General features: G+C 41.7%; 1 protein-coding gene across 6 annotated transcripts in view; it reads right to left on the reverse strand.

Annotated features, from left to right (window-relative positions):
• The window catches only part of ABLIM1 (actin binding LIM protein 1), a 195,758-nt gene that overhangs the window by 62,070 nt on the left and 107,800 nt on the right, over window positions 1–25,888 (reverse strand). For 4 of the 6 annotated variants that reach the window (XM_034062655.1, XM_034062657.1, XM_034062656.1 and 1 more), the window contains exons 5-6: window positions 12,179–12,305; window positions 10,953–11,046 (exon numbers count right to left, since the gene is read on the reverse strand). In XM_034062655.1, coding sequence (XP_033918546.1) covers window positions 10,953–11,046; window positions 12,179–12,305 — 221 coding nt within the window. Of the gene's footprint in view, window positions 1–5,033; window positions 5,101–5,123; window positions 5,237–10,952; window positions 11,047–12,178; window positions 12,306–25,888 lie in introns of those variants that run through there. The other 2 variants (XM_034062659.1, XM_034062660.1) reach the window with 2 other exon arrangements.

The raw sequence follows: 25,888 nt of genomic DNA on the forward strand, positions 1-25,888 counted from the left end.
TGATACTTGAATAAAGGTCAAACAAGATGATCTTAGCAGTTCTTCTGATCTTAAAATCCATTCCAATGGGCCTTACATATAGAGAAGCCTTTACACATGCATTAGCCTGCTCCTAGTGTGCACAGGTCTGGACCAAACCAGCAGAGTAATTAGAGTCAAAGTCAAAGGTTACACTGGAAAAGTTTCCAATGGAGTTAAATCAGTTCACTGAGACCTTGGCTAAGCAACAAAATTCCTGGTGTAGCAGGGGCTCTGCTGCCAGAAGGGAGCTTTTGTTGATGTGGTTTGTGATTCAGAGAGGCAGTTCAAGTGCAAGGCCAGGAGACATTCTGGGGCTGGGTGTGCTCCATCAGCACCAGAACTGATACAGACCCAGAGTCCAGCTCTGCAATGGGGCACTAAGTATGGGAAAAGTCTGAGAGAAAACAGGTTAGTGTAGCACTAGGCAAAATTCACGTTGAACTATTCAGTGGGCAAGTGCAAACCACCTTGTTAACAGTGAATCAAATGAGAGTCTGGGAGATGAAGCAACTCACCTTGGGTCAAAATACATGCTTGCAACAGAGCCAAGCAGAGAACTCAAATTCTTGCACTCCCAGCCCTGCCAGACCTCCTTGTTGCACATCACTGTAGCTGAGTTTCCTGTTCACCTAACACAAAACTGCCTTTCCAGTTTTCTGTCAGAAAGGTGTTTCAGGAACTGTGCAACCTTTGGCATGCGATTTAGCAAAGGCTGCTCTCCATCCTGCTGTCTGCATTCAGTTCAGAGGGAGTGTCCCAAGAACAACAGAGAAATTAGAGTTGCTAAGGGTAAAGGATGGGGAAAGAAACCAAACATGTGGTCAGACACAGGACATTCGTGGAAAACAACCAGAGAATATAAACCAAAGGTAGCCTGTAAGAAACAAATCAAGACATGAAGCACTCCGTTTATGCTAACATGCTCCTGGTAGACTCACAGATTGTTCTAATAGGAAAACATGTTAGGAGTGAATTGAGCAGGGCGTATCTTTCTCTTACTAAGTAGAGCCTGTTCTTGTAGCAAACTGATCCTAAATGTCATGTCATTCTGACTATTCTGATCCAATAGTGCTTTAAAAAGTCTAAAGAAGAGGCTTTATCCTTTATTAACCCATACAGAATTGTGGGCCTGGATTTAACTACATCCAGGCATTTCTCAGGAATTCCTGTTTTGTAGTTCTGGCCAAAGTGTTACACTAAATTTAGAATGGAAAAATCAAAGGCCATCAAAGTAACCTATGTACAGTTTGTGCAGTGAAACTGTTGTCTCTTTTTCAAACAGAGTAACTTTGAATAAATCTCAGACCACCAACATGGCCTCTGCTGAAAGCAGAGCCTTTTATTTCTGGCAGAAGTCCATTTTTTTGTCCTATTTCTCAGTTTTCTCACTGCTGATACATGTGATTTCCAATTATAGATGCAAAACTATGCAAGCATATCTCTGAGCCCTAGCTGGCACAACATCCTATCTGAGTGTGTTTGTCAGAGCCGAAAGACAGGGATTTGACTCCATATGAAATCCAGATTTCCAGTTACTACTAGAACTATGACAACAAAATAACCATGATACAATATTACTAAGGTGCTGAACAGGAAAGAGGTGATGGATGTAACGTAGAAGGGGGTACCTAACATCATTTGCTGCCATCCAGTATCCAACCAAGCACAGGGTCTCCATGACTGTTGTTTTAATAGCAGTAGAATAGCTCAAGTATGTTGCTAAGTCTGCTTCAAGTTTTTAACTGCCTCAGTTCTTATTCTCCTTATTGCTAGGAAAAGAACATTTTCCAGCCAAGATGCAATTACTTTACAGAATTCAAAGCAACAGCAGATCCATCTGTAAGCCCAACAAACCTCTCTTGCCAACTCCTACACGTAAAATCAATTTCTTAACATTTAAACTCAAATGATTTATGTCAGAGACCTCTGCGAACCACAACATGTCCCAAGCTAGTTTCACAGACAGTTTAAATGCCAGAATATGTGTTCCTTGTAATGAAAAGGTACATCTCTTGCTGTGTGCTGTTTCTTCCCTTTACAAAGTAAATGGCTTGTAATAAATGTGATATATCCCAGGTACCTAACAGAGAACTGTTAGACCTGCATGATCTAATATAGCATGGGCATATAATTAAGATCTACACATTCAGTGCTCCAGGTGGTCATTTTAAACCCCCACAAAAAACTCTTGTGTATCACATTTCCCCACCTGTAAAGCACCTGCTCAGTAAATGCAGGTGTTAATTCTGTGGCCTTCACAATCCCTCGAGATTCCAGGCATATCTTTCGGGTTTGTTTTGTTTCCTTTCATTTTGTGTACCCAGGAAAGCACCCTGTCACAGCAGACAAAGGACTGGGGACAGTCCTCACAGAGCGAGCACTGAGCACAATAGCCGGATGGATGGAGCCTGTTACAAACAGGTGACAGCCACAGACCTGCCCCAACAGGCTCTTCTCCACTCCTCGAGTTTCAGACATGTTATTGCTGCATTCTTCCCAACAATGACTTTTACAGGGGTCAGGTCTCAGTCCTACCCTGTTCTTTCAGGAGTCAGGAGCAAACTCTCCACTGATAGGACTTAAAAACAAAAGATGAGAATCCTGCAAAATATTTTATCAATTTCACCATTATATTTAGAATCACAGAATCATAGAATAGTTAGGGTTGGAAAGGACCTTAAGATCATCCAGTTCCAACCCCCCTGCAGGGACACCTCACACCAAACCATATCACCCAAGGCTCTGTCCAATCTGGCCTTGAACACTGCCAGGGATGGAGCATTCACAACCTCCCTGGGAAACCCATTCCAGCACCTCACCATCCTAACAGTAAAGAATTTCTTCCTTATATCCAATCTAAACCTCTGCTGTTTAGGTTTCAATCCATTACCCCTTGTCCTATCACTACAGTCCCTAATGAATAGTCCCTCCCCAGCATCCCTTATAGGCCCCCTTCAGATACTGGAAGGCTGCTATGAGGTCTCCACGCAGCCTTCTCTTCTCCAGGCTGAACAGCCCCAACTTTTTCAGTCTGTCTTCATATGGGAGGTGCTCCAGTCCCTGATCATCCTCGTGGCCTCCTCTGGACTTGTTCCAACAGCTCCATGTCCTTTTTATGACACCATATTATATTTCACCAATTTATCCATTTATATTTCATCATTTTATCCATTTATATTTCACCATTTTATCCATTTTTCATTGTCATCTCAGCCCAGGAGACAGAAAAAATAACAGGCAGAAATAACTTTGTGTTGTTATGCAGCACATGCTCACACTGCCCTATCGCTACATCCCAACCAACAGTGACACTGTGACACTGGAGGACCTCATGTTTTCAGTGTAAGTACTTCAGTGCAGGGACCATTATTAATTGTACATCTCTGCTGGGGGTGATTGTAGCAGGCAGCACTACCACAAACAAAGGTTTAAAGGATGAATAGAAGCACCAATGGGAGCTATGAAATGCAAATAGACTATTATATTTTCCCTAAAGAAGACTGCTCCAAGAGGAGAACAGGATGTGTTCTGCAGTGATAGCCATGCAACTGAATTCTTAATACAGCTACATGGCAAGAAAAATAAAGTCACCTAGGTAAGTTACCCTTCTAGTAAAACCTGGTATGTGTTATGTGCACCTCTAAGACTTGAAAAAGTTACTTGGTTTAAGTAGCTGTTATGTGTTACTGGAATACATGCAACGACCATATATCAAAAAGGCTGCTGTAAACTTTATACTAATAAATGCCTCTACTGAAATGTCATTTTGAAGAATTCTGACCAGGCTGCTAAAGTTGTTCAATGATATTTAGTGCACGAAACACACTAGGGAATATTTAACTAAATCAACAGATGCTGTGCTAGGAAATGCAGATCCTAATCAATGACATTGTACTCACGAAAGCAATTTCTACAGATAAGCCCTATTTTTATAAGCACCTGCAAGATTTCGCAGATCCCTTTGTGGCAATAAGGAAGCTTTAATTGGTTGTGTTTTCAAATCACTTGTTACAACTTGCTCTTCTCATTCACCCTCCCTGTGTTCTCTTAACATTCCTCCCTTCCCTATTGATGCTCAAATTGACTGAAGGACGGTTTCCAAACGGCTGCTGAGAAGTTAATGCCTTGTGATTCTGCTGCCATAGCAACTGAACTTCTGTTGGGGCTCTGACAACTTCTGATACTCTTTTGTCATCTTTATATGTGAAGTCTTTCCCAACTACAAATGTCCCTCTTGCCAAATTCAGTCGGGAGGTGAGGGGGAAGGGAGAAGTTCACCAAAATTCTGCTCAGAAAGAGTTTTACACGAAGCAATTTGGGTTATTTTCCTGGAAGAACATTTGGGTTTGACCCTGTGCATGGTGCTGTTGTGCTGGGCAATTACACCAGCATAGCATTCATTAGGGAAAGGTAGTGTAAGTAAAATCTATGCTGCTACCCACCCACATAGACAACCTGTCTAAAGCATTTACCCATGTCTTGAGTTATTATTAAACCTTTCATTTCCCCATTTTTATGCAAACAAATCCCACACTGGGGGAAAAAAATAAAACCACAAAAATATCAGTGTTCTATATTAACTGATAAAACACGTTTCTCAGCAAAAAGACAGAGAAATGGGAAACATACTCTAATCTTATTTCTGTGCAACAGATCTCCAGAAGTGATCAAGAGTGCCCACAAACTATATCACGAAGCATTTGAGATAAAGGATTGCATTGTTCCTCCATACATAAGCAATCAGTTGCAATCAGAAACTGCCCAAGTTCTGTGTCATTCTCTTTTCCTGGCAGTTTAAAAGTCTGTTAGCTGTGCTCTCGTTACCTAAACCACAGAATAACACATAGCCTTTTAAAATACTCCTTCTGGTGCACAGGAACAGAAGTACAAATAATCCATTAAAACACCACTAGCAAACTATTTGGTCACATCACAAAGTGCATCCTCTCTCCCCACAAAAGCAAGCTATGACCCGTTCCAGTTCAGATCTAGTTTCCCAGGAAGGGCTTTACCTTCTGATCCTAATTCTTCAGTCTAAGCCCATTCCCTTCTCAACTCTGTGGGCAGCCTCCCTCCACCTCCGGTCCGATCCGGAGCCCTACCAGAAGCGATGTGCAGAGGGCTCCTGCTCTCAGCGCCGCAGCTCCCGGTGCAGCGCCTGTCACTGCACCCAGCGCTGCGCCTCTCTCCTCTGCTCTGCTCGCATTCCCCTGCACACACCCACCACAACAAGGAAACAATCCTCCCTGCACGTTAAACCCACTCTGCAGGGACTCGGCCAACCCATTCTGCAAAAGGAAAAGGGGGAAGAGCACCAGCCCAAGCAGGGGCAGGACTATTTCTCATCACTCGTGTGTCATTATTTGATGTTGATACAACTTAGACCATTTTGCCCTTGGGGAGAGGCATCCACTCAGTATGAAATTAGTGCTCTCTTTCTCTGGACGTTATTAAATACTACTTCCACCGCTTCTGAAGAATTTATACAGCCTCCTGGGTGATAGTCTAGTTTTGTCAGAAACACTTAGTTACACTGAGATTGTTATCCTAGTCTAATTTAGGTTAATGCAGGCAGAGTGCTGGAGCCACTTATAGAATAGTTAGGGTTGGAAAGGACCTTAAGCTCATCTAGTTCCAACCCCCCTGCCATGGGCAGGGATGCCTCACTTCTCCCACTTGTATCCCTTTATCCTATTTGAACATTTTGGGTGCTATCATGCTTCGGACACACTCTATACACAGTTGATGCATTTACAGTGGGCCCTGTCCACTGCCCCTTGTCTGATCTCTCAACAGGCATTTTCCATAATCAAAAAGGTCCTCTGGTGGGTATAGACCTGTCTAAAAGGACAAGTGATCACAGCACGTGCTTGTGCTTTCTCTTATCGTTCACCTGGGACATTCAGGCGACAGGTTCATGTTTTCTCATTTATTGTAACAGCAGTAAAACCAAACACAAACAGAGCAGACCACAGAACTAACAAAGCAGGCTCCAAACTCCAGTGCTGCTTCTCTTTTACTGCATGGCCTTTTCCCCTGCATTTTTATGGTGTGTGAAGGTCACAATGATGGTGTGAACCAGGAGATACTGGTTGAGAGCAAAGTCTCCCCAAACATGTAAAACACCCAAACCAGTAGATAGCTAGTCCCATGAAAACAGAAGGGTAATATATTCCTCAGGGATATTTCTTCACCTCAGCTTTAACATCCCACCAAAATAATTTGGAGCCATCATATCATTGCTTCATTTATGAAAGTGTCTAAAAACTTACATCACTTCAACCTGTATTAGCAGTACAGGTTGCACCATTAAACCCAGCAATTGCATGTTTTGTTTGTACTTCCTGCATAATGACTATGAAAACAGGCTTGCTGATTATTTCATTCCGTGGAAGAATGTATGTTAGCCTTTCATTTAACATTTCTGAATGGAACTGAAATAAACCTCTGCTTGTTTTACAAGATTCTCTACATGGTGCCTCAGTCTAGAAAGTGTTCTGCGTTTTAACACAGGACAAGAAACATGAGTACAATGGAAGTACCTAATGAACTGCATGCATCTTTGCAGAGACAGGTGACGTTTTCATGTGAGCTATAAGCCTATAACCCCTTAAATAAATTACTTAAACATGTAGGCTACTGAGTTTCCCTGAAAGTCGATCAACTGAAGCATTTGAATACAAATACTCACATAAGCAAAGTTGCTTAAATGGGTAAGTGCTGGCAGAAGGCACATGCTTGAACAACATAAACAGGCTTTGCTCGAATCATTTACAGTTTGTATGGGAACCAGCAATGTTGTTCTGTCACCTCTTTGTTATTCATTTATTTAGAACAAATTCATTCACATGTAAAGCATCAGCAGAAACTGCTCCTAAGCCTCACAGCACAGGTTTTTAGCTCTCAAAACAATACTTGAAGAACCTCACAGGCTGTTCTGCTCACGTTCTTTGCCCCTTAAACACAGATATGGTCTCCTTACACAACCATAGCAGTTTTTGCTGTCTGTGCTTTCACCCTCATAATTATGTATTTCTAACTTCAGAAGTCAAGGTGTCTCAGAACTGACATCCTTCAGAGCTGTTGCAGCACAGATGAGACACCCTAAACTTCTGGCACATCAAGGTAACACTGCCTACAAGTACTAAACCTCCTTCACATTAAATACCACATCTTAAGTTCATCTTCCTCTTTAAAATCAGGGAAAGCTCAGCATAAATTACAATATCAAACCCACATTTAGGACTTGACCTTGCAGGCTGAAGTCAAGGGAGCCTTCTGGTGCCCTGGCATTTCTCTTTTCAGGTCCATCTGTTGAAATGGCATTAGGCCACTGCTTACAAGGTGGGGTGCAAGTTTCGACAGTGCACACAGGAGATGATAACAGGGCAGGCAGCAGACCCTTGGAACAGGAACTCGAGCTATGCACAGCCAGGAGTAATCACACAATGGCCATTTATTTCCAAATTAATAAGAAGTCAGTAGTGTTATAAAAATCACTGGGTAGAGTAGCAGGACGGTTGAAGGATTTGATAGATACATCTCCATCTCTAGATCATGAGATCAAACCCTGTTCATATTAATAAGAGCCAAAAAAGTGAAAACTGTAAGACCTGAATCTTATTCTTGGGCTTTCTGTGTGATTTCATGCAAAATATCCATCTCTTTCTGCCCTGATGTCTTCCTTCTGCAAAACTCAAAGAATACCACAGAGAAGTTTTGTAAGGGACTTTAGATAAGCAAAGGTGAAATACATGGATATAAGCAGGATTCACCATTGTCTGAAGTCAATGGAAAGCTTCTCATTGACTTACTTAGAGTTAAGCCCCGGAGGAATTGTTATACTGTGTGTGATAACCTCATTAGACAAAAAATACTTGGGTCAGCATCTTTCAAATAGCACAATATGTGCTAAAGTTTACTTATATTTGTGGAGTTACACATTTCTGCACAGAAAAGTGAAGGATTAGGATCTGATGGGCATCTTTCAACAGGCAAGCCTTGAAGCCATGAAAACAGTAGTCTAGTGGAAAGTCTATGTGAAAGTTCTCACTCTTACTATGCCGTTACTGCCTGATGAAAAACATTTTTCACTACTTGTTGGGAAATGAGTGATTTTTCATAAATAAAGATTCCTTTCTGCTGGAGAAACCCAAGGAAGAAAACTGATCTCTGTTGCCTTGACAACATTGCCTGAAATGATGTGTTAAAGCATCCAGTATGCTCAAGACAGTTGCAATATCTATTTCACATTGGATACGTACCACATTTATTGTGTTGGCATGCACTCGTCTATCATCTGTGACTGCGTACCAAATACATGAGAAATATCTCAGCTGACTGAAATGCACATGATATTTTTCTTGCATATTTTCATGGCTGTTGAAAGTTGTTCAATTCATGGCCTAGAAAAACGAGCATCCTACCATGATGTGTGGGCATTAGCAAAGTAAGTACTGTTTAATGCATTCCTCAACTGAGCAGAGGCATGAGAGAGTCCATCTTCTCAAGGCTTGAATCTCAGAGTCTGAACTCAAACCTTGGCCTTTCTGACAGGCTGTGCAGAGTGTGCCTACGAACTGCACAGCAGAGCTGCTTCTGAGATGAAGACTTCCAGGTCTCTCTTGCTGGCTGCTAACTGTAAAAGACTAACAGCCTGGTGTTCCATGCTTAAGCCATACTGAGGGACAAAACCAAGCAGGAGCTGCAAGTCTAGAATGTTGCAAAGTATCTCCACTTCTCTTTAAATAATAATCTTAAACAAAATATCTTTGACTGGAAAAAAGGTACCACCAGCCTCTGTGAACCCCAAGGTAAGTTTCATGCCATCATTTCCCTTCAGTTTTTCTATAGACTGCCCCAGATGTAATAAGAATAAGTCACAAATAAAACAGCACTACAATGGCATGCTGCCCATCGCTTCTGGTGCATTAGAGGGAAGTGTTTGTGCACAGTGTACTGTGTACTTCCCTCCAGTTTCTTCTAATCGATGATGAAATAGCATGCTGTGCACCTGACAAATTATTTAATTGACAAACAAAATGGAAGATACTGATCAGTGAATTTACTACTACCATTTTTATTAACAAAAGTGGTAAAAAGGTAAAATACAAAGTGTTTTGTTTCTTTTCCCCCTGTTGGATGTTAGTAGCTATAACTTCGGCTGGTCAAGGATGCCACAACCTTTACCTAGATAATTCCTCTGACTGTGCTACTTTACACCAAGAATGTGGCTTCCTTCCCAAGAGAGGCAGCAGCACAAGAGACAACTCACATGATATATAAATCACCAAAACCACCCAAATTTGCCAAAGAAAACAAAGAGCTAAGACACTAATCCTCCTGTGAGAATCTCATCTATATTAAAGCTTGAGATGTACTGAAAGGTTGTGGGTGATTACCCATACAGGACAAGGAGATTGTGAACATCCTGAATCAAATAGGTCTGCAGCCCTCCCTGAACTGCGGCATCCTGTGCTCTGAGTTACGTTGCCTGGCCCTGTGGCTGCTCCCAATCTCTCATCTCCATTATTACCAGAAGATTAAAGTCATGCTCTGACCCCATCCTTTAGAACACCTTTTCTGTCTAAATGCTATACAAGTGCTGACACATTTAGCCTAATTTAGAGGCATTAGTACTGCCCCTTTGGAATTCTGCATCTCTGACAGTGTAAAGGGTTTCTAGGATGAGCCCACAGTTCTCACAGATTGCTCTGATTATTGAATGTGAGCTGCTCACCTCTATCTTCTAATCTTTTCAAGCACCATTTAGTAACAGAAAGTGCTTGAATGTCTCTTCTGCATCTGCATTCCCAAATGAGACCTGGAGAAATCTATTCATGGATTATCCAGGCTGCTAATACATACTGGATGCAATTAAGCCAATTGTCTGAATGGTCTCCCTGACTACATAAGTATGGATTTCTTTTGGTGAAAGTTTCTAAGGACTTGCCCAATCTACACCCTTGGGATAGCAGTCCCTTTCACTATACCAGTAGTTCAACTTCTATAGGCTTCAGCAGTTTGTTCTTAGTTAAATACTGAGAACTACTGCTGCCATCTACTGTATTATCATGGGTTGTGCCCTAATAATCAATGAAAGCCACAAACACTGAAGGAAGATCTCTACTTCTACTCAGAACTTAGTACACTTTATTTCCATGTATTGATAAGATCATTCAATCACTAAAGCTGGAGCCAAGCTATACAGCCCACCTCTAGACCTGAGCTCGAAGCTTAGGTTCTTTCCATAGAACAGTTTCCTACAGGGAAGAGAGGTACCAGATTTGCTTCTCATATATCTCAGAGATGGTGACAAGGAAGGTTCCCTGCATGTTCGCCCTTTAAACATTTCAATGATGACCCAGAGGGATCCATGTATTGTTCAAGGAATCCCGTTCAAAGGGAACTGGAACCCATCACAGCCATGGGAGATGGAGATCAGTGCTAACAACAGAAAATATGCATCTCTAAAAAGATTTGGCCAGTTTCAGTGAGAACACTGAGAATTCCAGCTAAGAGTCAACAAAAGAGATGCTACAGATGGTTTTGGCCTTCTTGTTTCTGAATGTATAATTTACCTCACTAGCACATTTCTCTCTCTCACAGGTGATTCCAGTACTAACTTACCTCTATAAGTACATCAAATTGACACAGAATAAGCAGTGCAATAGGTTCTGCATATCACCATTAAAAGAGAACCATAGGAAACACAGACCCATAGAAACTAGTGCAATTAATTCCCCATCCCATACATTTTCTGATGACTGCAAAGCTAAAATGTTGAAAGTATTGCTGAAAATCAGCAACTTTACTCTAAAATCAGCAGGAAAAAAACCCTTTCCTAAGAGAAGCTTTGTATTCTCTGCAGTTGCATGAAGACATAATGGGACACAGCCCAATTCTTCAACTCTAGTTTCCAAAATACCTACCTCTAGGACTTTCCCGGTAATGAACTGGTGACATGCTTCGCATTTGACTCCAAAAAGAACTTGATAGTCCTTTTCACAATAAGGAGCACCATCTCTGAAACAGGAAATCCACAAATTACAAACCCCCTTTTAGGAAAGAGGTTACAGGATGACTTACACTCTTCCTTTGTCTTCCGTCCGGAGCTCCTACACACAGCAATAGGCAAATGGGAAAGAATTCAAGGAAAGTATTTTGTAATAGAAGGGAAAAGCCCCAACATATTAGTGCCTCTTAGAATTATTCCTTCAATTTCCATCAAGGAAAGGCACCCAGTACAAACCACTGAAGTAAATCACATTTTTTTTACAGCAGATTCTACAGGTGGTGCAGTTTTAGGGAGTTTATGTCCATGAGGACGAGGGGAGATCACAGTCTTTATTATAGGCAGGTAGTTTTTGTTTACACCAGCAACAAAATCTTTGGTAGTCTGTGAGAGTATAAGCAGTTACTTGTAGGTGTAAAGTTATGTTGGTTTTTAGTCTGAACAAGGAATATAAAGTAAAAATGGAAATATTAGTCAGCTTAGGAGGATTTCTCTTTTGCGAAATTACAGATGCTGCCTTTTATTAAATGTTATTCACCCCTTAATGACAGGCTTGTGAAACACACTGTTTCCCTATTTCTTCTCTTTGTTACGTGTTTGAAGGAGGCAACAGAGACTGTATCTTCATTCCCTCTATTTTATCATTACACCACTTTTCCCTATTCTTTTCCTCTACCCTTCCTTCTGCTCAAACCCCTCCTCATTAGCTTTGTATATGGAGATGAGAAACACACTGTCAGGTCAATCACATCACATTTACTCTATTCTCTAGCAAACGCAAGCAATGGACAACTTTCCACTTTTTTCCTCAAAATCACATTTTGGAAAGCAACATTGCAAAAAAGCTGTATCCGGCTAACATGGAAAACACAAGCAGGAATCCCCCTAATCCTTTATGGGAACATGGAGATATATCCCCTTCCATACTGGTATTAAATACAGACTACAATGATTAAACACCGCCTTTCAGCTGCACGTCTCAGTTTCCTTTCCCAACTCGTCTCCCACTGGGAACAAAGGTCTTGGTGTATGTGGAAAGGTGATCCAACCTGGATTTTGACAGGTGAATTTCACTGCCAGCTCTTCCCCGTTAGCAACAAGAACTCATGCAGAGAGTGAAGAAGAGACACAAAGGTTACTTACTTGCTGATGTATTCCCCAGTTAGGACCTTCCCGCAGGCCTTGCACTTAAAGCACCCCAGGTGCCACTGCTTATCCAGAGCTAGCAATGCTTGGCCATTTTTTATGTCTCTTCCACAGCCAGCACAATCTGCAAGCAAACAAACAAAAGCATTTGTTGTCAGTTACTTGGTTCATTAACCCTCATTAGCCACCCATCCACTGCAACACTTGATAACCAAAGGGGACCATTACACAGCAAAGCAAAGGTACATCTTCCTTTCCTCAAATGCTTCCCAGGTCCTGTACAAAGATTCAATTATCATCTATAATAGATGCCAACTAGATAGTTATGGCTATAATAGACACACTCAGTAGAAGAGGGAAAGTACCACTTCTGTTTTTCATGCTGTTTATGATTCAAAGACTGCCAGGCAAGACAGAGCTACAGAAATGATCACTGCAAAAAGCTCCTGTCTTCTAAAGCAATCAGTGCTATTTCTCGGGTTGCCCTTAGCAAGATCTTTATTGCTTGCACGAAGGCGAGTCAGACCTGAACGAGCACCATCGGGATGCGGCACTTCCCCATTGGGTGGCAGCAAATCCCAACGTCTCCTCCGGCTCAGGGCGGTGGCACATCACAGCCAGGAGCAGGGATACAGACTGTTTCAGGGACCAAAGGTAACGGTGACGGCAGTGTGACAGCAGGGAAGGCTGCATGGCAGGGCACGTTGTCTTCCACATGCAGGTGTGGGAAACTGGTTCTCATGGTCTCTAATCGGCATAAGGACTCCCACTCAGGGATTTTAGTACTACCGTGGCAGTCAACGCTTTTCACTGTGATTCTGAAAGGCTCTTCAATGGCAGACTGCAAACCTGAAGCCAGGAGCACTGAATGTCCTCTGTCCCAGAGGATGCCACAATATCTCATGTCAGATCAGAGATCTTTGGCTCAGCCCCAAGCTCTCATGCCTCTCTATTCAAACATAAAATACTCCAAGAGATTTCCTGGTAAGGGGCAACTGAGCACATGGTAAGATCTGAAGAGACTGATGTGGCAGGCAGCACTGAACTGCAAGGGTTGTGCTACAGCTTCTGTGCCCAGCCTCAGGGGACACAGGGACTGAGGGAAAGCCTGGAAGACCAGTGAAGCAGAAAGCAATGCCCATCAGCTGAGGCACACAGGGAAACCACAGAGGAGACAGCCTGCAACAAAGGATTTTCCACATTTTATTGTCCTCAAACTGGGTGTTCCTTTAGTGAATGCAACATCCTGCCGACATGCCTGATACATCAACAAATAGTAATAAAGGGAGACCAACAGGATCAGAGTGATCTCAACAGTTAAAGCCTGGCTGCACTGACTGAACAGGTACAGCCTGAAACCCTTCATCACCTCATGGGTTCAGAGCCCAGGCAACACCACACCTAGCAAAAGGACAAGCCCAGGTTTATTGTCACACCTGACAATGAGAGGACTGTCACTCCTTTAGACACTAAAGGACCTGACTTTGATGCATAATGGGCTAAAAAGCCCCAGATACATGCTGTGCATTCCAGCATTCCAGGTCACCATTTGCAGCAGCCTGTCAGTGGTGTTCTCAAAGCCCTGTGGTCTCCTGTGATAAAATGCAATTCACAGGCCGTTGACACAACTTAGACTTGAAAAGCAACCCCAAGCTGTCCTAAGACCAGGGTCTTACTCCAGAGAACAAAGGCTATAAATGGAAATCATGAAATGACAAGGACTGAGGCCATGCAATGAATCCCTCTGCTCTTCTGTGACAGTTCAAGGCTCCATGACACTGTAATGACAGCAGAGGCTGGAACAGGTCACCAAGGAAGGCTCTGGAACTTCCAGCATGGGGCTGAGGAGGGGACAAGCAAATATCTGCCGGGATGGCTATGGTATGCTGATCTTGCCTTTGGTTTTAGGAGCATACTACATAATGTCTTGAGGTCCCTTCCAGCCTTTGTTTTCTTATGCTAAATCTAAAAACATGCAATTTGCCTTCTTATTGTGACAATAAACGGAACCCTTCCTTCAGTCTCGGTGGGTGCTGAACTGCAGTTTTAATCAGCACCCATTTCCCAGCTTCCCAGCACTCCTGCTTCTCCCTAGTGTGCCAGCTTCCACATTCCTGACCTGGGGTCCTGCCAAACTGTGATGCATTCCCTTTTACACTAATCCCTTGAAAAATCTGCTGCATTTTCCATGCTTTTTTTTTCAGCTGTATCCAAGAAGCTGAAATTTGTCAGATATGGAACCAAGAAAGGATTCTTAAAGGGCTTCAGTTTGATTCTGAGTTCTGAAGCAGTGAGAACAGAAACACTGCCTTACACAAAAGGTCCACCTGATCAAGTATCTCTATACTGATGGGGGCCAAAGCCAGTTACATGGAGGAAGTAGGGATCCATTGCTTCTTTGTAAGCCAAAGGTGGTGTAGCCACACTTACTCTTCATGTGTGATACCAAGGGCTTGATAACATGTTTTTGTTATTTTGTAGCAACAATAACATTTAATTACTCTTTCTGGGTTCCTTGAAGTGCTCTGCAAGAGTGAGTTAACATAATTACTTCCATTTTGCTAATATCAGATACGTCAAATGTCTAGAATCAAAGTGAACTAACATCCCAGTAATGTCTTCTTAGGCTGAGATGGCTTTTAACTAAACCTGATTTTAACTCTGGCAAAACTGTTGGGCATAGAGATGAAAAGCTAGCAATTATCATTATGTCCTAAAATAGAAAGCAAATAGGGCTAGGCTGGGCTAAGAAAAGACCATTTGTTCATCCAAACTCTACAAATAAAAGCCATTTATGATCTCAGGCCTGCATGAGGCACATTAAAGCCTTTGGCTGAATGTCATCTGCACACAGCATATGCAGGCAGGACCTCAGTATCCCACTAAACACAATGTGCATCAGCTTAACCTGCAACCAGAACATGGTGCAACTGAAAGGGCCGTGAGGTTAAGACCAGTGGTCCACAACCCCCTGCCAGAGCAGCACCCACCATGGCTCTCCCTGGCTTCATACCAGAGCCTAACAAATTACACACCTTGACCTTGACCTTCCCTGTGCTTTGTTTTTGTCCTTTAACCTGGATTCTTGCCTCCTCCCATTCTTTGCACTTCCATGCATTCATCCGTGCCAAGATCAAGAGGAGGAGGAAAGCGCAGTGTACTGGTTAAAAAGCAGAGTGAGCAGCACTGCTCTCATATACAGTTATGAGCTAAAGAAAAGCATACCACAAAAGACACTATATGGAAGTGCATTTGAACTGAAGGAAGACTTAACACTAGACATTCCATGGCACTGATTCTTGTAAGAAATTCGAAGTGACACATGTTCATATGTGTTGTGTCCATGCCCAGAATCTTCAGCTGTATGACAGCCATTTCTCAATACAACCTCTGCACTATGACTTCAATAAAGACCAAATTAGAAGGTGGCTATCTAGGAATATCAAGAAAAGAATGTATTCCCCCAAAATCCATCCTAAATAGGGAACAAAACTGATTGTACCTGAGAGCAGTGGACATATCCCACATCCTGGTCTCCCTGAGCTGCTTGTGATGCCAGTAGCTGCAATCTCCATAAGCAACGTCCACTTGCTCAGACATTGCACATGAAAACTGAATTTAATCCCTCTCATAACAGCATTCCCTGGCAGCAGCATTTTTTAGCCAAGCAAAAGCTTCTCCCCCAGTTCCCTGCCAGAGATGCTGCACATACCTGTTCTCTCTTTCACATAGTCTGGCTAGGCCTGCTATCCTATTTAACCTGCAGCTCTGGAATAAAATAGGGTGTCGTATTTGATGTGTCCAGGTACAAAGCAAATGCCAATGCCTGGACAAAAGGGCTGTGATGTGGAGTCAGAGAGCCCAAAAGCATAGAGAAGTAGGGGGACAGGGCAAGAGGAAGTATTCCAGCACTGTAATATTATACATGATTAAGACTTCCCCCCAAGGCCCCTTAAGCAGCCGCACTGAAAGATGCAGGCTGGCTGAGCTGCCACCCATGACACCTTGCTTGCAAAGATATGATGAGAAAATGTGCTTCCTTTTTTAGCATCTGCATCACCCCAGACATCCAGGAGTGAAACATCCTGCACAGCAACCCACTCGTCACTGCCTAAATTAAGCTGGATTTTCTCCCTCTGCCTCCCTCCCCTGCTGTAAGCCAATAGCAGAGAGCTCTGAGCACAGCTCAGGTGGGCTCCGCATTAACCCTAAGCACACTGCATGTGACTTCACCCTCTCTCATTTGGATTGCTTTGAACCTTTACTAGTAAATACAGACCTTTACCTCACATTGTCTGCTCAGCCCACAGAACTTGTGAGAGTGAAATCATCTCATCATCTACCTGCTTTTGTCTTAATGAATGTGGTCATGCTAAGTCACAGGCAGGATCATACCAATGCTGCTCCATGAAGGGTTAGCTCTGCTCACATAGCTAGTAGCAGCCTGACTTTCTGATGTCACCAGAGAGCTCCTTTCAATGCCAACGGCCATTTGTAGCACATGTCTAGATAACGCCTAATGCTGCCACAACCCCAACAAGTCACAGCAGTAATACTCTTGTTACACTCCTTTTGTTGCTGTTCCCCTCCCTGTAAAACACAGATACATCAGTTTTATAAAGACAACGGCAGCAGGCTTCTGCCCTGAAACAGGTGAAGCAGGGCAGAATGGTGGTGGTGGTTATTATTTATCTTTTAAAAGAAACAAACACAAGTTTTTTACTTCATCAGTGACTGTAGTGATAGGACAAGGGGTAAGGAATTCAAACTGAAACAGGGGAAGTTCAAGTTGGATATAAGGGGGGAAGTTCTTTACTGTAAGGGTGGTGAAGCACTGGAATGGGTTGCCCAGGGAGGTTGTGAATGCTCCATCCCTGGCAGTGTTCAAGGCCAGGTTGGACAGAGCCTTGGGTGACATGGTTTAATGTGAGGTGTCCCTGCCCATGGCAGGGGGGTTGGAACTGGATGATCTTAAGGTCCTTTCCAACCCCAACCATTCTATGATTCTGTAAGTTTTCACTGGCCTTACACAGAACTACATTGTCAAACACAGCTGGAAGATGAACAGTGATTTGAAAGTTAAGAAAGGGGCAAATACCACTGGGATCAAGGTCAAGAAATCTAACTATAACTAACTCTTAGCTACCTCAAAAACCGGTTGCACAATTACAATTTCTCATAGAGTCAGGAAGACCAGAGCTTTTCCTCAGTCACCCTTTAACCACAGATCAGGCCATGACTTTTGAAGCCTTGCTTTAAGATTAGAAGTTTTGATGGTATCACACAGGCTTTTCCAGATCATCCAGACATTTCTAAAGCTAAAAATACAAACTCACTTTGTCTACTGACTGTATGATAAATGCTTTCAATGTTTAAAGCATAACCGTTTGATCACCAGGGCAGTGATGAGCTCTGGAAATCAGAGGATACACAATATTGGGAATTTTACACCCAGGATTTAGAACTGAGTATGTAACTGAGGAAATCAGCTGCCAGACCCTTCCTCTTTGGCAATGCAAGGATGGAAAACCTTTCCCAGAACAGAACACACTACTGCCCTTTCCCCAGAGGCAAAACAGAGCCATGCGGGCAGCTCCTGTGTGCTTCACATGTAACAATAAGAGGCTGGGCACATACAATGGAGGGAAATAAATTTCCCATGGGAAGCAGAATATAGCTTTGACAGTGTATTAGAAACAGCAACTTGGGGAAAAGTGGTATTTTAAAAACAAATATATAAGGGATTTCAATTTAGTTTATTAAATATGGAAAGAAATCACAACAGCCTGAACTGCCTTTCCTTGCTTGCAACACAGGTCCCAGTTAACCATCTGTAAGTGCCTCACATTGACTTTCCTTTTTAAGAAAGAGATCAATATATACCTTGGATGTATTACTGTAAAGAGCTCTTTCATCATCTGATGCCATTTAAAGTGCTGTGGAGAGATGGAGGCTGTTCCCCACTCTACTTTGTTAATATGATACTATTTGATCAAAGGAGTTTTTATTTCCCCCCTCTGTATTGATGTAAGCACTGTTAGTCTTCTGCACAGGAAAAGGAAATTCTATTTCCCTTCTTTCCCCATCTCATTTCCAAAGGAGACCAAACTAATTGACCTTCACACCTTATTCCTGCAAAATGACCCTCCAAGTAACATGCCACCAGGTTAGCTTTTGTAATATCAACCTCAGTCCCTCCTTCAACCCAACTGAAAGGGTGAACACAATCGAAGGAAGAAAGAGCAGACATGCTACAAACTGTCTATGAGTTTTAACTGTCCCGGAAAGAAGTACTTTTCCAGCTTAGCAGCCCGAGTCCCAGCTGTAAAACTGGGACAAAAGCTGAAGGATAAATCACAGCCATCTAACCCGAGGCTAATCTTTACCCTGTTGTTTCTTTTACCTCACTTCAGTACTCGGATAGTTCCAGCTGAATTCAAATTCACAAACCCACCGTATCCCAATGGAATCGCTCAGTTAGCAAACGCGCCTCACTGTTTAATACCCAGCTCATGGACAGCACATTGTGTCTCTTCATCTGCAAGCTATTTTGGGTAATTTACAATTGTTGCTCACAGAAAACAAGCAATCCCAACAGTTGGGTGCAACCTCCAATAACAGACTGAAACAGACAGCAACTTTTAGGAAGGTTTTTATGCCCTGATAACCCATGGCAAATGAAGGTCTAGGTAACAACTAATTCACTCTTCAAAGTCTTTTTAAGTGACCTCTGATTCCTGACCTGGTAGGCTTTCTGAACATGACAATTCCCAGATTCTCTTATCTCTGGGGATCTCCTCCTATAGTTATTTTCCAAGCCAGTGATGCCTCCTGACACAACACCCATTTACCAAGCAATTCTTTGCACTTCCCCCAGGACCTTCTTTTCGATTACCTTTTAATATAGTACTTCTCCAATAAAAGCTAAGGAGATGGGCGTGTTTTGATTTCCAAGTTCAAGCTGGTGTTAAGCTTAGAGAAGCAAGAACCAATACTAAACGCACTTGTATAGTCTACCCACAATTGTTTCTGCTCAATTTACATGTAACAAAAAGCATGCAAAAGAAAGAGGCAAACAAAACACCTTTCTGGAAAACAGTAATTCTTGTGAAGGAACATTTTGTGATAGAAAATACACACATCTGAGACTTCCTGCCCTGCCACAACTATATTCTCAATACATTCACTGCTCTGCCTCCATCACCTAAAGAGCTACACCTCCAGAGGAGGATCTAAGGCAATTTATAGAGCAGCAGTGAATATACCAGGCCTTGTAAAATATGAAATAGCTTATGTAAATGGAGACCACTCAAGCAATTTAGCCATTGTTATGAAACATAAGTGAGGACTAAAATTAATCCAAGAAAGCAATTCAAAGGCTGAAAATGCCTCAAAAAAATGGCAAACATTCTTCAAAAGAATAAATCTTCTTAGAGGAATCAGAAAAATGGGCCAGTGGAAGTGGAAGGATTTATCAAGGGAAGAGCTGCATATTCTTAGGCATAATCTAACAGCTTTTGCCAGAAAGGAACAGTGCTTGGATGTGCATCGTATTGCTGGATTTTATCTCATGTCGTGCATGCATCTTCCAGGATGTGGTGATCCAAAGTAAATAGTTTGATAAGCCACAGACCCTTGACGAATCAGCACTTAAAAATACATTATAATGCATTTACTTTTGTCATGCGTTCTGAGGATTTCAGGTAGTTTCTGAAATTAAAACACATCTACAATGCTATCTTATACATTCTAATTGTCAATTTCCATTCAAACAGAGCTTGACATAAATCATGAGCAAAAATAGCCATTAGGGAAAAGTATGGATGTTAAAGAATATGATGAATGTATGGCAGAGCTATATTAGTTTAAGTAAATGTGTACAGAGATGGAATATCCTTACGGTTATCAATTAGCCTTTTATAATTAAAAACCTAAATGTAAAACAAGGCTAAAATTAGTTATTCTAATCAAAGTTTCCTGGGGTTTTAGGTAACACATGATTAAAAAATCAGTGATTTAAATGACAGTGTTTGAAATCAATCCACAATGATGTCTGTGGTACGTCCTTATTCTGCGGTAAAAACCAGGCTTGAGTGCCACCAAGAGTGTTTTTGTGCATTTAGCAGACAAACCAAGAATTATGAAATGGGAAAAGCTTTGTGTTGCAGCACACAAACAATATTAAACCCTTTAGGTTTGAAATGATACACAGGATTTTCAAAATTACATTTTAAAAATGCATGTTCAAGCCCCAAATTGTTGTGCCAAAGTTCCCCAAGGCATTCACTGACATATATGGATACTGGGAGCATGTATCATTTGAGACAAAACTGGGCTCAGTGTCTTACACAGCCTACCACATCTTTGCCAAGTATTTGCATAATACCTATATAGAATATGCCATATAGCTTTCACACAGAGTGAAATCTAATTCACTAATGTAATTATGGGATATTTCCTCAGAATGAGCTTAAATCATGTGTTGGATGATGCTTAATACCCTTTAAAGCCAAAAATCACTGCAGATCGCTTGCTTACAAGCAGCCAGCCAACTCTCTCACTTCATGTTTTAAGTCCTCCCTATGGACTTGAAGGAGTTTTCAGGCAGCTCAGGAAAAATGGATAAAGAACAAAACAATGAAAGCTGAGTCAAATGTGGCTGAACAGCTACAAAGCTGCAGGCTTTTCACAAGAGCTATGGTTAAAAGGAATTCTGTCTTCATTTTACCCACTCAGCTCATTTCTAATATTGAATTTGTGGTGCCTTTAAATCAGCTCAGACCTTCTTTCTGAATATTGCCAACAATCACCTATGTCTTTATCTAATAAAAGGACAGTTATGTCCTTACTATAAAACTGCATTAGGAATTAGAGAATCTTCAAAGGAGGACTGCAAAGTAAATCTGATGCTTCTCTATCCTGAGGCTTCATTGTTTCAAGAACAACCTCACGTTTCTCCCACTTTCTGGGCAGTGAGGCAAAAGATGATTCCCATGTTTTCTGTTCCACCTTTTCCAACAGGTTAATTATGTTGGTTCTGCTCTACCTCAGCATTACCAGAGACCTTGCTGAAAGTTTCAAATCTTTACTGACTGCATCTAATTTAAGAGATAAGGCTATTGAATAATTAACAAAGATCTCCGTCTCCCACAAGTTCATTAAGCATTAAGCTTATTATTTATATCACAATAGAGCTGAGATCCCCAGTTGTGAGCCAGGATCCAACCCTGTTCAGCTCTGTACTGACAGGCATGCAAGCGTTTGTCCTAGAGAACTTACATTCTTTGAACCAGAACATAATGTGCAAACCAGACAAGGACAAGCATACAAAACAGGATTGCGAAACCTCCACGTGGATGCCGTCTGATCGGGGAGCAGCTGCTCCACAGATTATTTATGCACATGAAACAGTGAAAAACCCTGATCCACCTCTTGGCTCTACTGTAATGCTCATAACACACAGGAGAGACTGCTACAAAGAAAAGGAAGTTGGAATATCTTCCCTGTGCTTCTTTCCAAACAGGATCATCACTGTGTATCTTGGTGTATGTAGCACACAAGCCTCTATTGCACTAAAGAAAAGGAAACAGCCATGTCTCTGCCATAGTTTCAAATGAAGATGATTTTTTCAAGTGAAAGCTCTTGCTAGGTGATTACAATGCTTCAGTTTCTTTGGGATAAGGAGCTTTTTATCCTATCTAGAGATACCACTTTTTATTTGAAACACAATTTCCTAATTAGTTCATGCACATCACTAAAGTGATCCAACCTGTCAGCAAAAAGGTAACCAGAAATAACTAAAACCTCACAGACAAGGAACCAACAGACAAAGGGCTCAACCTCAGGTAAAGAAATAACATAATACTCTTCTTATTGAAATGCTTTACCGTGGAAATAGTGAAATGGAATGCCTAAGGGAAAAACCTCTGTTTGAGGAAGAGGGAAATGTATTAAATTATGTTCAAAGACATGCAGTCTCTTCAGAACTTCAAAGATGATCCCAGAGCCAGAAGGCTGCTGGTTGGAATTCCATCAGCACACCGCCTCATACCCAGAGTGTGGGGGATCCCTGCCCCATCCCTGGCAGTGCTCAAGGCCAGGTTGGATGGAGCTTGGAGAAATCTGTTCCAGTGGAAAGTGTCCCTGCCCATGGCAGGGGTTGGAACTGGATGAGTTTTAAGGTCCTTTCCAACCCAAACCAGTCTGTGAGTCCAAGATCTCTCTACAGCTGCTCTGCTCCCAGCTGTATTTGTCATTTCTCTTGTGCATTCAAGAAGAAATGCAGGCCAGTATGGTACTTTTTATAAATGAAGCTAAACTAAAACTAGGGATTTTTACATTCAAATGCCTGCATCAGTTCACTTATCAGGTGCCTAGGTAAGAATTCACTGACAGAATGCTCTAATGGGGAAGAATAAAAAAGAATAAGCCTGTTAATATGGCCAATCTACTTGCCTCTGCTTCTCACACTAATGCTAATAGAAATCCAGAGAGTTTGTATCCTCGGTCACTAACTTGGCCAGGGAAATAAAATAGGTTGAGATGGTTTGGGCTGGAAAGACATATTCTAATGCTCACATTACTCTTTCAAAGGCACCTAACCCTAACATGGATGAAGAATAAGGACTTAGACTTTAGGGTCTTTAATTTCTCCTTATACAAGTTGAAATAACACAAATTCTTGGCAGAAACCTGAAAACCCTGAAATAGCCAAGCCTTCAACATCACACTTTTAGTCAGTGTTGTATAGTTGTCCCCTGCTTCTGTGCTGCTCTACATCTGTCTCAGGCACTTTGCTTTACAGATCACATCTCATTTATCAACCTGTCATATGAAATAAAACAGTAACAAACCCAAACACCACTCATTTAATTTGTCTGCAAAGGTATTTACAGGTATTCTGTGTTAGATTTCCTGCTGAATGAAGGAAAATCTCAGAGCTTGTGCACTGTGTACGTCAAGCAGAGCCTAAGGAACAGGGTTGACTAAATTATGAATTATGATTACTTTACAGCATCTGTATATAGAAAAAGATTGTCTTAGAAAATTAGAATGAACGAGTCACTGAAATGCTTCCTCAAGAAAACAGCTGTAATTATTCCAGGCAATACATGTGCAGTGAAAGAAGTAGATTATTAGTATAAAGATAAATAAGCACCATGGACCCAACTGCTATTATTTACTATAAGGGTGGTGAGGCACAGAAATGGATTGCCCAATGAAGCTGTGAATGCTTCATCCCTGGTGGTGTTCAAAGCCAGGTTAGACAGAGACTTGGGTGGCATGGTTTAGTGTGCGGTGTCCTGCCCATGCAGGAGAGTTGTAACTAGATGATCTAACTGTTCTATGATTCTGATTAAACAAAAAAGTGAAGTTAATTATTCAGTATTATTCCTTCTGATCCTCACTGGTGTGCACTACACAAGAGTGTGACAATACTCATGCCATTCCAGATGTTAATCCCTCTATTTAGAGGCATTTGATTTCCTCTGAAACCATCCAAGAAAAGCTTGGATGTCAATAAGCCTTTCACTGATGTGAAGTAAGAAACATCAGGAAACAGCATGTCAACATTAATGCAGACATCCTAGTGGATGGAAGGCTTCCTTTTACATTACATAAGCCAATGAAACCTGACAGACTTTCAGTCTACTGAATTTTCCTTACTTTCTCTGTTTTAAGGAAAGCTTCCTCCAGTAATCTACCTGGAAGCAATCAGGGGAAAGTGACAGCAATAAAGGATATAAAATAGACGCATTGCATGGATGAGTTTGTGTTCTAAAATCATGTGTATTAACAAAACAAAATCCTTTCAAAAGAGAAAAGCATTAGAAAAAAACATAGATGTGTGCGATTCAGCAGCAGGAAAGACATGGAAGCAATGTGGAACAGCTTACACTAAGTAAGACTTACTCTTCTGTACCAGCAAGAAAGGCTTCTCTGTGTCTAAGTCAACTACTGCACAAAGCTAAAGCAGCAGCTGGAATAATCTTGAAGACAGATTATTAGAGTCCTTTCAATGTAGCTTACAAACACACACTGTTCTCACTTTTATTTGTTTGTTTTGGAGAGTTTTGCTCTAAAGTGACCAGAGACTCTATACTACATCTTTCTACAAGTCTTTGTTCATAAAAGTAACTGTGGCAGGTACTTGCAAATATTGAAGCAGTGCACTTTGAGCTGTTAAGAGCAGGAGCAATCTTGCTGTGTGTACCAGTAAGGCAGTTTGCCCAGTAGGACCCAATTTTGATTAAAACACAAAGAAAACAATAAATCTCACCACAAGGGAAGATTGTTTTATAATCCTTGCTACCTATGGCTTCAGTGTGGTACCCAGAAGCAATTCAAGCAGAGACTACAATTCAAGCAGGTACGTACTGGTTCTCAGGAGGTGACTGCAGCTCTTTCACTTGCTATCTGACAGCTTGAGCCTATCATTTGCCTGGGGCCATTCTGGCACCTGGGGTCCTGTATCCAAGGAAGTGGCCACGCTGCTGGACAAGTGAAAACCAGATGTAGCATGATCCAGATACTTCTGTCCCTGAATACCAATCATTTGGGAACCCTGCTACAACATGCTTGGAAAAAGAACATCAGTACTGTCCAAGGTCCCTGTGCCTTGAAGTTCATTGCCAATTATGCCTCCTAAATACCAGGAATTCCAATGCAATTTCCACATCATTCCTTTCATCTTGGAAGGATTCCCTGAGTGCCTGAAGTATCTCAGACATTTCTATGTTGGTTTGTAAGTCTTGTGTTCTTTTCAGGTTCCTAAATTCTTCCTTAGCTGATTGGGCCTGTGCATTTTCAGCTCCAAATCTACAGCCACAGCGGAAAAGTATCTCTTAACAGACAGAAAAACACGGCAACAAAAAGCCTCTCTCATTTTCCATTTTGCCAAGTGTCTGATTACATGCTCTCAGGCAAATCGGAGAACCTGAGATTCCCTGGACTCATCCACTGAGCACAAATATTAACCACCTTTGCCTTTACATTGCACTTTATAACCCTGGGAGCCCAAAGCCAAGTACCAATACACAGTGTCTCCCTGAAGGAAACCAACATTGGTGGAAAACTACCTCATATCACAAGGAAATCTATAGCCATTATCAATTACAAAACTGGCTAGGTAAGTCATTACAGATTAGAGTGATCAGTACAACCCATCAACCACAGAAAGAATCAGAAATCCCCCAAAATAACTACAGAAAGAGATTAAAATCAATAATTTACAAATTATCCTTTAAAAGCATTAAAACCCAACAGCAAACCAAGATAATTTCCCTCCCAAACCTTCTTCATTCTTTCTCTTTCCGCCTTAAATGTCTTTCTTTTCTATAAAGGTTTCTTGAGATTCTGCTCACAGTATCATTGTGCTATAAGTCTACTGGAAGCATAATCCTGATACTCCTCTTAAAGGATAATTTAATTGAATTCAGGTGCTAAGTAGTAGGAGAAAATTCATTTCCTCTGACTTTGTCTTATTTTGAATACTTAAACCTGCACAATTATATATGAAAAAATGGAATCTCTTAACTCTGAAACCTCAGATTTCATCAATCAGGTACTTTTCCCGTGCCTATAAAAGAGAAATAGTCCCTTTTAAAAATCTGGTCACTGGCAAAAAGCCATTTGTTCATCTTGCAATCTCTAAGTGTCTCTTCTCACCTGAAATACCTGACACTTTTATCAAAGGGCACAAAAACG

Source organism: Melopsittacus undulatus, chromosome 4 (genome assembly GCF_012275295.1).
Source record: "Melopsittacus undulatus isolate bMelUnd1 chromosome 4, bMelUnd1.mat.Z, whole genome shotgun sequence".
NCBI classification, from domain to species: domain Eukaryota; kingdom Metazoa; phylum Chordata; class Aves; order Psittaciformes; family Psittaculidae; genus Melopsittacus; species Melopsittacus undulatus.